Source organism: Urtica dioica, chromosome 9 (genome assembly GCF_054948205.1).
Source record: "Urtica dioica subsp. dioica isolate 48M chromosome 9, U.dioica_male_clone48M_v1_H2, whole genome shotgun sequence".
In the NCBI taxonomy this organism is placed as follows: domain Eukaryota; kingdom Viridiplantae; phylum Streptophyta; class Magnoliopsida; order Rosales; family Urticaceae; genus Urtica; species Urtica dioica.
Window position 1 is genome coordinate 26677562 of NC_142764.1, and position 12941 is coordinate 26690502.

Here is a 12941-nt window from a genome sequence, read left to right on the forward strand (position 1 = left end):
TTTGTAACGCATCCAATTCTTTATGCCCGTGAATATGCTTTTCATTTATATTATTCTTGTAAGCATAAGCTCTCACTGATAAAAATGTAAACAATCCATCAATCTTACATTTTTCATGTATTATTATTCCATACATTTTTTCGTATTTCATATCTTAGTTAATTTGAATCTTAACAACGAGAATTTGGATTCCATAAATTACAAATCTAAATCACATATTTTTTGTAATTAAAAATTCATGGTTGTTTTGCAGGTGGATATTCATGCACTAGGACAAAATACGTTATCCGGTGCGACGAATGTCGCACCTAATGCTTCGAATGTCGCACCTAAAAGTTTATTAGGTGCGACATTAGGTGCGACCGCGTCGCACCGGATAACCCGTCGCAGAAGGTATCGGGTGCGACATGTCGCACCTAATAAGTACACCTTTAGGTGCGACACTTTCAGGTGCGACATGTCGCACCTAAAGTCGCACCTATTTTCCTGCCAAAAGCAAAAAAAAACCTTCAAACCCTAGAACACACAGATTCGGCCAAATCAATTCCAAACTCAGAATTGAGAGCGAGAGAGAGAGAGAGAGAGAGACGTACGTCACGGTGCCGGGGAGGTCACGGCGGCAGAGAGACGCACGGGCGGCGGGGAGGTCACGGGCGGCGCGGGGAGGTCACGGGCGGCGGGGGACGACCGGGCTGAGCTGAGGTGCTCACGGGCGGCGGGGAAGACCGGGCTGAGCTGAGGTGGTCACGGGCGGCGCGGGGGACCTGCAAGTCGGAGAGTCAGAGAATAAGAGAGAAAGAGAGATAGATAGAGAGATCGAGAGAGAGATAGATAGATAGAGAGAGAGATAGAGAGACGTACCTTGGTCCGGGCGGCGCGGGGAGGTCACGGCGGCGGGGGGAGGTCACGGCGGCGGCGGAGGAAGATAGATAGATAGAGAGAGAGTGTTAGATAGAGAGAGGCGCACAGTTTAGGCGAGAGAAAGAAGACGCTCGGTATTTAAAATACCCTAAACTATTAGGTGCGACATTAGGTGCGACATGTCGCACCCAATATGACTATTAGGTGCGACATGTCGCACCTAATGTGAAATTCAAGAACCAAAAATTTTTGGGGGGAATTTCTGACCGTTTTAAATTTTTTAACCCATTAGGTGCGACACGAGTCGCACCCAATGTTATTCGGTGCGACATATGTCGCACCCAATAGTATCCGATGCGACAATTTCATATCAGGTGCGAAAAAGTCGCACCGGATAGCCATAATCATCAGCGAAAATTTTAGGCGCTTGGAAGACTATCTGGTGCGACATGTCGCACCTAATATGTTCTTAGGTGCGACATTTAGGTGCGACATGTCGCACCTAATACCCTTCCGCACCTAATATGCTAATTTGTAGTAGTGATGTCAACACTTACTTTGGTTAATTAGCAAGCAAAAATCAAATGAAAATTTTGTTTCCCTGATTTTAATTGCTATAATTATGCTTAGCTTGATCAACCAAGACATAAAAAATATTTAAAATGTTGATTAAGATATGTATTTGTAACATCAATAGATATAAGGGATGTTGTAACACAAGATAAAAAAATAATAATAATAATTGAGGGTATGACTATGGGATGTTCTTTTTTTTTATTCTATGCTTGAAAATATTTTGCGACTTTGATTTTAGTCTTTAAATTATTCAAAATTAAAAATGCTATTGAAAAATCAATTACGATCGTATTTATAATGATGTCATGGTTAAACCTTTTTGTGTCTATAAGCTCGATGATGAGTGGGCTTATCCTCGTAGTGAGAGGGCACATCGAAGTGAGTTTTTTTCGTGTGATTGTTGACAACATCTTCGTGATGGGGATGGCTTATAGATGAGGTTTAAAACGTTTGCAACAACGATGAAGATCAGTCCTAGGCATTTGTGACAAGACGAGCGAGACAGAGACTCGAAAGAGCATTGATAAGAAAGATTTGGCTACATATTTGCTAGTGAAAAAGGTTAAGCCATGTAAATGTGCGATTTCACGTAGGCTAGAATTATGATTTTGACTGCATGCATTGTATTTGCAATAGTTTAACTGCAGGCAAAGTCCTCTATCTTTATGTCGTTTTCGATATTCACTCTTCGATTAAGTGCCATTTTATAGTTTTTGATATAATTTTCATGTTTATTTATTTCGTATCAAAGTTTTTTGATGTCACGAGTATCTTCAAGTCGAGGCAAAATGTGTATAAGGTGCACTTGTATAAATTTGTTTATAAAGATTAACAACGTTTTTTTTTTGTTTGGAGGATGGACTTCGGCTACTTGAATCTATTTATCAATCAACAATAAAATTATCCCAAACTCGAAAAGTCATTGGATTGTACGACGAAACAGTGCTCCTAGAGTCCTAGTGTTATATCCATTCTGATTTAAAGTTTATCATGCATTGAAAGTTTGAAACAATATGTATAAAATCTGTATATTTTATGCACTCATTTTAAAATAAATCATATCTGAAATATCCCTACATGTAACCATTGTACTAATTGTTAAAACACCAATTTCTACGTTCTGAATTAAAACTTTAAGAGCGAAGTTTTAATTAATCACCGATAATATCTAATCTCTTAATTAAATTTTCGATATTTTGTTTTTGGTCTAAATTTTCATGTAGTCCATTTAATCGTTAGCTCGTATATCTATTTTATTTTGATATTTTAGTCTAATTTCTCACGTAGTCCATTTGATCGTTAGCTCGCATATCTATTTTATACTTGATTGATAGAGCAATGCTATTTGGCACTAATCACTACTTTGAACTATCAACTCAACTGTTGACACGTAGACAAATCTGTCCACGTGTCAACACTTGAGTGAGTAGTTCAAAGTAGTGAATACTGATGTAAACTGTCCACGTGTCAACACTTAAGTGAGTAGTTCAAAGCAGTGACTAGTGATGTAAAACATTTCCCTGATTTGATATCATACCACGTTTTGGAGATAAAAGAACAAAACGGCGTAGCATAAGACACAGTAGATAAAGAGAATAAGTTTTATACAAAAAAAAAAAAAAAGAAAAGAAAAATAAGGCATTTAGTATCGGTGGGAGATAGAAATCAAGTGCGGTTGAGTTCACAGTGCACCGGTGTTCTTGAGGCCAAGAACAACACCAACACCAATGATGTGGCCCACAGTGCCACATGCCAACGTGTCAGCGAGAGTGAACCCGGCTGGGTCGCCAGTTTGAAGCCCAGAGTCCCTCGCTTCAAGCTTCAACCCAGCTGTCGCCTTCCTATTCGCCGACGGAGCGAGCCCGAACCGACCTGCGAACAACATCAGGGTCGTGCTTGCCACCATGATCTACACACAACCATACACGATAAATCCCCAATTTATTTAGTCAATTAATTATAATTAGGACATAAAAGTCACATTATTAGAAGCCTACCAAGTTCGTCGAAGAGCCAATGAAATCGCAGCGAGCTCCGAGAGCGCTTTGGCCCTTACGCCTCATCGGCTGCACAACTGCCTATATATAAATAAATTAATTAAAATAATAAAAACTAGACATAATCATAATAAATTGGATATATAAATATAATGTTCTTACTTAACGTGTAATGTAAACAATACTTGAGTTATTTTTGTCATAAGATACTTACATTGATAAAATAGTTATAATAATCTTGCAAAATAATAATATTTACCATGCTTCTTAAGGGAGTAGAAGTGAACTGTTGGGGTTTAAGCCCATTGAATTGAGGGAGTGACGTGGCTACTGTGCTTGCCATTTGTTGATGTTCTTACAATTTGAGTTCTGGTCTCTCTTTCCCTCGTTTGATCTCCGATTGATTGAATGTGAAGAAGAAGAAAAAATGGCAAATAATTTTTAGAGTGTAAATGATTATAAGGTAGTGAGTGAGCAAATCGGCACAACAGCCACATGACTAATTTGTGGCTTCAGGGTGTTAGATTTGGATACACTCGGATACTTGTTGCTTATGTGGCACTTCCCCATTGGATTTGCACAACTGGATAAGGTTTTCGGGTGGGTTGATAAATTTTTTATTTGGATGTGATTTCTTTAGTGGGCTTAGTCGATATCATCTGGGCTTGGACCATAACGGGCCTATGATATAATTTATTCGAAGAAATTCTACAAATATCTCGATTGTAATTCTAAGAGCACTTCACATTTTTAAACCTTTCATAGATACCCCATTTTTAATTTTCAGATCATTTTTCTATTGTTCTAAATCATATTTTTTTTTTTAATTATGGTTTTGCTTCACTTATTTTGCTACTGTTTAGATTTTTCATTTAACTTTTTCTTTATTGTTTACAGTTTTATTTAAAATAAGGACAAAATCGTCTGAAATATATAAAGAGATATTTGTGAAAGCTTTTACAAATTGAGATATTTAGATAATCAGTATTTTCGAAAAATATATTTGTGTAACTCTTATTATTACCATTAATGGCAGTAAAAAACCAACACATTTGGAACTAGTCTTTCTAGTTTTATATCATCTCCAAATGTTTGATGAAAAAAAAAAGAAAGATAAATGGAGAGTAAAAGTTGGTTGTGTAATACTCTTTAGAGTGTCATATCTTTTGTAAAGAAGTTTCAAATCATACTTTAATTAGTACAATACAATTCTACCGGATCTGTATTAGATGATTGGTATTTGCAAGTGAGGTGGGGTCTATGTCTCGTGTCTAGACGACAAAGAAAAATTGTGTATTAGTGAGAGATAGAGACTTAGAGATATTATAAAATTTCTCCAAGTTTAGAGAACCAACTTAAAATTTGTATGATAATGGATTTTGACCATATTTGTATTAGACGATTGGTAATATAGCAAGCGAGGTGTGGTCTAAATCTCGTGTCTAGATTACAAAGAAAAATTGTGTTTAGTGAGAGAAAGTGAGATGGAGATATAGAAAGTTTCTCCAAATTTAGAGAACTCACCTAAAATGTGTATGATAATGGATTTTGACCAGATTTGTATTAGATGATTGGTAATAGTAAGTGAGGTGGGGTCTAAGTCTCATGTCTAGAGTACAAAGAAAAATCGTATTTAGTGAGAGAAAGTGAGATGGAGATATGAAAAGTTTCTCCAAATTTAGAGAGCTTACTTGAAATTTGTATGATAATGGATATACGAGGCTTGAATGACTTGGAGGAAACTAGGGCCTACGAGAGGCAAAGTTGGGTGTTTAGCCTCCTTTGGGGATTGGCGACACTTGCGAAGGAATGCAAGCAAGGAATATGCTTGTATTTTGAGCATACAAGAAGGAAGATTGGACAAGTCTTGGTGTTTTAGGCAATGAGCTTCATGGCCGAGGTGGACTAGCGCCGATGGGAGAGATTGCGACGCTACTTGGATAAGTGTTCACAACATAGACGCCACGACTTGGAGGCCATGATATTTGGCTCGTGGTCTCGACGGAGTAAAGGGCAAAGACTTGGTCGCGTGTTACTTGGCCAGGGATTCAGATGCCACACATGCTCATGTCGTGAGCTCCTCGGCGCGAGGCATGGGATTTGGCTCGTGTGCTCATCGCGACAAGGAGGGATATTAGGCAGGGCCGGCCCTGACCTAAGGCGGACAAAGCTTGTGACTTGAGCCCCCAATTGGGCCGGGCCCCAAAAAAAATTATTTTATACTTTTTGCCTATTTTTAAGAAAATTTATATTTTTTTACCTTAAAAATTTACACTTTTGGCCCATTTTCTAAAAAATTTACATTTTTTCCCCTGAAAATTTAAATTTTTAGTAGTATTATAGGGCCCCAAAATATTGAATCCCCTAGAGTTCCCGATGAGTTTGGGCCGGCCCTGATATTAGGTTATGGCCTGTGGGCACATCACAACGCGGAGGTGCTCGGTGACAAAGAGTGTCGTTTCGCAGACTTCACTTATTCATATTTTCCGTGTGTGTGACATCATGTGCAAGGGTTGTCGCGAGGATATATGTTGTGGAGATGTCGTGAAGGGCCGGTTGCTGGGAATGGTGTCACCGCACAACAAGGTTGGTGCATACTTTGTCATGGACATTGAGGTCCGAATTTGACTGGCTGACACGTTGTCTTGGATACTTGGCCTTGGACCCTTTTTGATGGATTTAAGATAAGTTTTGAGACATCCTTGGGTTAGTGATTTTATCTATGGACTAGCGTTCATCGGCTTTGGGTCAATAACATGATTTTTTTTCTTTTTAATACTAAGATTTTCGTTTGTTCATGATGGAAAAACAATGCCATACGAAGTCTCTTTGTTTACTTTGGAGCACATACATGAAATATAATTAAAAAAATTCAAGCGCTATGAGATTTTCATATTTCAGTTTTAGTATAAATTATAGAATTAATTACAATTAAGATGGTAGCTAAAATGGTAAATGGGAGCAATACAAATGAATTGTTTTTATTTATATCAGATATTAGGGTTTGAGGTTGGATTCCTCTTGTTCTGTCAGTACTCGGTAGCATAATTGCTGTAGTGAATCAGAGCCAGGGTGACCAAAGACCGACTAGACGAGAAAGAAATTTTTTTATTTATTGAAATTTAATATACTTTTACCAAAATGTAACACTTTCTTGTAGGTGTGTACGTCGCTCTCGCTCTTTATAATAAGCAAAAAGCGACTGAAAAAGCAACTCTCACTCTCTGCATGATTTGATTTGCCCTGTAAACATAATCTTCTTGTGATTTGAAAATCCTCAAGCATTTACTCACTCTGCCCAGATTTGCCATCATCATCACTGGCTTCCCACTCTTTTGGCCGAGTAATTAAAGTTAAATCCGGACACTTTGGTCTACTAATCAAAGATCAATTTCTTATAAACAAATTCATTATTCACACACGTAGTATTAGCAAAGCCGCAATTGACAATGAAAAGAATAATGAAAGAATGTTTTATTCTTCTTCTTTGTTCTTTTTGCTTACAACAAACCAACCTCGTAAAGGCCTTTTCTCATTTCTTTGGTAGTTGTTCACTTCACTTCACATAATTGACATGATTACCCTCTTTTAAGGGGGGTAAAAAGGGTAATTTGGGGTGTAAAGAGGAAGGCTATAAAAGAAAAGAGTCAAAGGACAAAGATAATCCACAAAGGTACTACGGTGGGCCACACCCCCCTAGATTTCTTCTGTATCGTCAAGTCAACAATTTCTCGCCGGAAATCTCAAAATCTCCGCATACGAGAATATCAAATACTTTTGTCTTTTCCTTTCCACTAGCTCTTGGCAATCGAAAATTAATCCGAATTTAATGATCAATTAAACGAGGATTATACAGCATATAGGTAATAAAATGCATTCCAAACATCAACACTATTTAAAACAAATTTTGCACCAAAATAAGTCTAAGAGACAATTGTTTTAGTAATCATATATATTAATACGAACTTAAAGGTAACACTAGATCGAGGAGACAAAAGGTGAGATAAAGAGCAAAGGCATCGATAATAATAACACAAAATGAGGAAATGATGACAAAAGATAGATTTGCATGGCTATACTTAAGATTCCTAACCCAACAATAAAGACAGGGATAACTTAACAAAACCTAGTACCAATTTTCATATTATTATCTTTTTCTCACCTTCCCAAATACAAAAGCAGAAGAATCCAACCAAGTCCGTTCCACATATTAGAGCTTGCAAAGTGCTTGAACCGTCGTGTTGCCAAAGAGTGCACAGATCTATGAAAAAAAAAATACAAATAAAATAAACGATATCAATTACTTTGATTATTATGTTGTTCGCTAGTACAAAACATTATATTCAAAACTTGTTAATTGACACTTACCCTGGCGACGAGAACATGCATTTTTCATAACCTGTAACACCACGAGAACGAGCTTCTATTATCAGAAACGAACTCTTTTCTCATTTTACCCTTTTTTATTTATACAAAGATTTATAATTGGAATCATCTAATTTTGATGACAGCGTTTATTTTTTCAATATCTGAAATAAATCAGCAAATGACTACTCTTTAATTTATTGAAAGATAGCCGCTTAGAACTTATTGATTAGCAAAGTAGTAAAAATTAAAATTAAGTTTTCATTTTTTTTTAATACTATGATTAAATTTTTCGATGACTTATATAAGTAATTAATCATTTTCGGACCACATGGTCATTTTTTTTTTTTGAAACCTGATAATTGTATATTTTAACTACTATTTCACAAATTTAAGACAAACATAAACTATTTCGCAAATCTATTATTTTCACACTTTCGATCGGGTATTTAGCTCTAACAAATTGCTAAGGAAACTCTTTTTTTTTTTTTTTTTTTTTTTAGCTTCTATAACCTATTTCTTAGTTCAAAATCCCTTCTTACTAACAGAAATCAAATAATTAATAAATCTAAACTAGGGTTACGAACTTATAATCAATAATCTGAAGATCGATTATAAGTTCATTTCAAACCGAATATATATAGCTAGGCAGCGACGCATCTACATAGGGCCATGTGACCCCCCCTCAATTTTATTTTTTTTGACATTTTTAGCCCATTTTTTAAAAAATTGCCCAAAAAATTTACAAATTAGCCCCACTTGAGATTTATTTTTTTCAAATTGCCCCCCCCCCCCCCGATTTTTTTTCAAATTTGCCCCCCCGATAAGTTTTTCTAGATCCGTCACTGTAGCTAGGGTACCCCATAATTAACGATCTGTAAAAGAGGTACGATCGAATCACGTACTCGGGTCGTGTTTGGTCAAAATGGCGGTGCCGCCGAAGTTGCATGCGACGTCGGAGTTGCCGTTCTGCTGGTAGTAGTTGTTGAAGGCGAAGGAGGCGTGGGCCACGAGGTTGTTGGGCTGGAAACACGGCCCACCGTCTTGGATGGGCCGGCAATCAGCCGATCCGAGCCCACACGCCCAGTCCAGCGCGTTCTGAAGGTCGATTTGGGCCACCCCCGCGTGGGCCACGCACCACGTCGTGCCCCCCAGAAACGTCGTGTTTCCCTCCGGCGGCGAAAGCGTCGTCACCGGAATCGCCGCCTCTTCCGACCTCACTAATCAAACATTTAACAAATAATAAGGAATTAGTCATAATAAATAATTATGAGCCATTTAAGGTAGTCATTATGACACAATTATTTTTTTTATTTTTTTTTTTTTTTTTTGTGGGGTGTTGTACTTTTGTGATGCCTAACGTGTGAAGAAGCCAGAATGTTAAGTTTGGGTTTTCAATTAGCATTTAGAACCAATTGAGTAATTAGCAAGTAAAGTGTGGTTTAACTTTAATTTCTAATTACCAATGGGAATGTCTATAGTTAAACGAAAAAAAATTAAAATAAATAAATAAAAACTTTCAGCTAAACACAAGTACCATGGAGACATTATACTCCATGCATGTCATGTACGACCAAATGAATCAACAAGTCGATTAATATTCCTACGCATTTCATTTTGTGGGGTTTTTTTTTTTTTTTTTTTTTTTTTTTTTTTTTTTGCTGAAACCCAACTTAACAATGTAAAGAAGACTGGCCAAGTATTTAAAAAAAAAAAAAATTGTGCTTGTTTTCATTTAATTATCCACAAGACCGAGCATGACTAAAGTTCCGCTTGAAGGAAATCTCTCCTTTTTCTAGGTATACAAAAGATCCTAATGAGCAACTAATAGTATTTCACCTAATAACTAAAGATCTATATATATATATATATATTTTTTTTTTCTTTTTAGTAATTAAAGATCTGTACACAGCAATCAAACAGATTAACACACACAAATAGACATAGCAAAAAAGAAAAGAATCTCTATTCCCTGAAGTTATAGGTTCTATGAACATTCACAAAAAAAAATTGTCCACTTTAAATAAAATGCACACAACAAGAGTTCATTATGTAAAAATACGATAACAAAAACTATATGTATATATATATATAGAGAGAGAGAGAGAGAGAGAAAGAGAGAGAGAGAGATACCCAGGTAGTATTTCATCAACAAAAGACAGTGCAAAAAACATAGAATGTACTCCTTTCTCATTTTCTTTTGACTCCCCCGAACTACTGGCAAAGAAAAGAAATGCCTTTAAACGAGCTATATGTTTAGCGCCAAAATAACACAGCTTCACTTAGCTCTGAGCAATAAACTTAATGATATCTCCTTCTTTTTGCACTCTTTCTAGAGAGAGACAAGTCACTAATGATGTTTATATAAACGGAAAAAAGAAAGAGCTTGCGTTTTCAGGAATCTGAAGTTCCTTCAAGGGTAATAATGTGTCTTTTCTTTTTTCTTTTTTTTTAGAGTTCAAGGCAGGGTTGTATGGTGAAGAAGCTGAAAGATCACTTTGTCACAGTTTCTTTATATATATTCAGTTTTGTTTTTGTTCTCTTTATATTTGTTTTATATGTCGCAATTTCTCGATTTTTTTCTCCGTCAAATTATCGCGCTATTTTGAAACTCGCCATCTCATTTCGTTTTTTGTATTTTAATATAAACAATTTTTTTAGCTAACGTATTATTTAGTAGAATTAATGACATTTTTGGCCCTTCGTTTATGGCATCTTTAACACCTTGGTACCTGATGAAAAAAACCTGCAGTCTTGGTCCATTATGATCAGGCAATTTTTATATTTGGTACTTTTGTTAATTATTCTGTCAAAATTGACGGATACTCTCGTCACGTGACTTGCACGTGTGCGAATTGTTGAGGGTAATTATGTAATCCCGTTCCTTTTCTTCCTTCTTCTTCCTTATTCTTCTTTTTTCTTCTTTACCTGAGCATGTCCACGCTGAGCAGAGCTTGGAGGATCGTGTAGTCCTCTCCTCTCGCCGGCGGACGAAATGCCGTCAGAAAACACGATCTCTCCTTCTCCTTCTTCTCGTCTAGGGTTAGGGTTAGGGCTGGGGATTCAATTTGGGACTTTTCGATCGTCGGCGCGGCGGGGACGGGGAACGGGACTTTCCAGAGGAGAAGCTCTTCGCGGATGGAGATCAAGAGAGGGCGCAGACGGCGGTGGCGGTGGCGGCGGCGGCGTAAGCGGAGTGAGAGAACGAGATCTTCTTCTGAGCACGAACTCATCGCCTCGCGAAATCGACCTCGTCCTCGACGTCCTCCTCCGCCGGAGAAACAACGCCGCGATCGTCGTCGCCGATCATCACCCGATCCAGAGCCTGATCGTCGATCTCGCCGCGAAGCTCGAGCTGACGTGGCGGATCTGAGGCGGAGCGTGGAGGCCGGTCTGGAGGCCGGGCTCGGAGTGGTGGTTTACGTCGAGGCGCACAAGGCTCGAGTCGGAGTCCTGTCAAGTCGCGCAGAGTGGTGGTTTACGTCGAGGCGCACAAACTGTCAGCAGTAAGTTTACGAAAATAAAATAAAAATGGAAGCTTGGTGTTACAGTTTGCAATATCTGAATCAGTGACGGAGCCAGACAAGCAAACCAGGGGGGGCTAATTTGAAAAAAAAATTTCAGGGGGGGCTTGATTGTAAAAATTTTATAAAAATTGGGCTAAAAGTATAAATTTTTAAGTAAGTTTTTTAAAAAAAGGGCAAAAAATGCAAAAAAAAAAATTTTGAGGGGGGGCTTAAGCCCCCCCTGGGCCTATAGTGGCTCCGTCACTGATCTGAATAGTTGAGTGTATGAAATATTAGTGTATGACAATGAACCAGATACACTAACTGTGAGCTGTAAGTTAATGAAAATAAAATAAAAATGGAAGCTTGGTGTTACAATTTTAAGGTGAATCTGGAATTTTGTTGTGGGTGTAGGAATTTGCAGGGCAAGCCAAGTGGCGGCGGAGTTGTTCCCGAGCGTGTCTCCGGAGGAGATTGTGGTTCGTGAAGCGAGTGTGGGTCAACGGTGAGGCTCGACCGGTCAATGGTGAGGCTCGACCGGTCAACGGTGTCACTCATGGACAGCGAGTGTGGGTCCACTAGCACTGTTCTCACCAATGCCAACTATTGCAGATCTCTCGTTGCCTTTGATGTCAGTATTCTTATTATTCATTATGATTACGTTTTATTTATGACTTTTGTTTGTTTGTTTCTGAATTGCTCTGTTCTTGTTGGTTCTTCTTCAATGCAGATTCATGGAAATAGGTACTGATTGTCGGAGACAGAGATGTGACAAAATATGGAGGTTGATGATGTGTATGTGAAAATGGATTTTCTGACTTCAAGGCTTTTTTTATTTTTATTTTATTTTTTATGTAGAGTTTTTTTTTCCCCTTCTATATTTTTATTTCGTGACTGAAGAAAAAGAGAAAGAAGATTTTATTTTTATTTATTTTTATTTTATTACTTTTAATTGTAATATGATTTGTTTTTTAATTTATTATTAAATTACGATTTTGTCCTCATTTAAAAGGCACGTGATACGCACATGATCCATTTTTCATCTGTTTTGACGGTTTTTTTAACAGAAGTACCAAATATGAAAATTGTCTGATCATAATGGGCCAAGACTGCAGACTTTTTTCATCAGGGACCAAGGTGTTAAAGAGTTCAAAGACGAGGGGCCAAAAATGTCATTAATTCTATTTAGTATTACTAATTTGTTTGTATTACGTCCGCACGACTATAACTAATATGTAATAAATAATAGACATTATATAAATCTATATTAATATATATATATATATATATATATACACACACATATTGAGCTACTAAATAAACATAGTTTAAAGTGGTTTATTTAAAATAAAATAAAATGGTTTAAAGTTTAAACAAAATTAGTAGACAATATGATCATCGTAGAAGTTTGTTAATGACAACAAATAGATCAACACTTAGAGTTGCGTGTGTGGCTTGATATAAAATTGACAATAAAATTATACTTCAACGAAACAATTTGTCTAAAAAAGGTGGATTTATATATATATATATATATATATATATATATATATATATATATATATATATATACTAGTTTCAACAATGTGCAACGCGTGAGTTAACAAAATTATTATTGTTTTTAAATAAAAAGTGA

At 36.9% G+C, this 12941-nt stretch overlaps 2 protein-coding genes and 1 long non-coding RNA gene across 3 annotated transcripts; 1 reads left to right on the top strand and 2 right to left on the bottom strand.

The window, feature by feature from the left end:
- Positions 1 to 2987: 2987 nt before the first annotated feature.
- PSAK (photosystem I subunit K) lies at positions 2988 to 3929 on the bottom strand. Its single transcript, XM_089627570.1, has 3 exons — positions 3694 to 3929; positions 3435 to 3515; positions 2988 to 3346 (listed from the first exon to the last, which is right to left on the bottom strand). The coding sequence occupies exons 1-3, from the start codon at positions 3775 to 3777 to the stop codon at positions 3119 to 3121; spliced, it is 393 nt and encodes a 130-aa protein (XP_089483696.1). The 5' UTR covers positions 3778 to 3929; the 3' UTR covers positions 2988 to 3118.
- Positions 3930 to 6927: 2998 nt separating this feature from the next.
- LOC149386329 (Carbohydrate-binding X8 domain superfamily protein) lies at positions 6928 to 10244 on the bottom strand. The gene is made up of 4 exons (XM_089626661.1): positions 9933 to 10244; positions 8705 to 9019; positions 7803 to 7833; positions 6928 to 7695 (listed from the first exon to the last, which is right to left on the bottom strand). The coding sequence occupies exons 1-4, from the start codon at positions 9991 to 9993 to the stop codon at positions 7593 to 7595; spliced, it is 510 nt and encodes a 169-aa protein (XP_089482787.1). The 5' UTR covers positions 9994 to 10244; the 3' UTR covers positions 6928 to 7592.
- A 448-nt stretch (positions 10245 to 10692) lies between these two features.
- On the top strand, positions 10693 to 12377 carry LOC149386330 (uncharacterized). Its single transcript, XR_016301394.1, has 3 exons — positions 10693 to 11305; positions 11720 to 11936; positions 12036 to 12377. It is a non-coding gene; the product is annotated as an uncharacterized LOC149386330 (long non-coding RNA).
- The last annotated feature ends 564 nt before the right edge of the window (positions 12378 to 12941 follow it).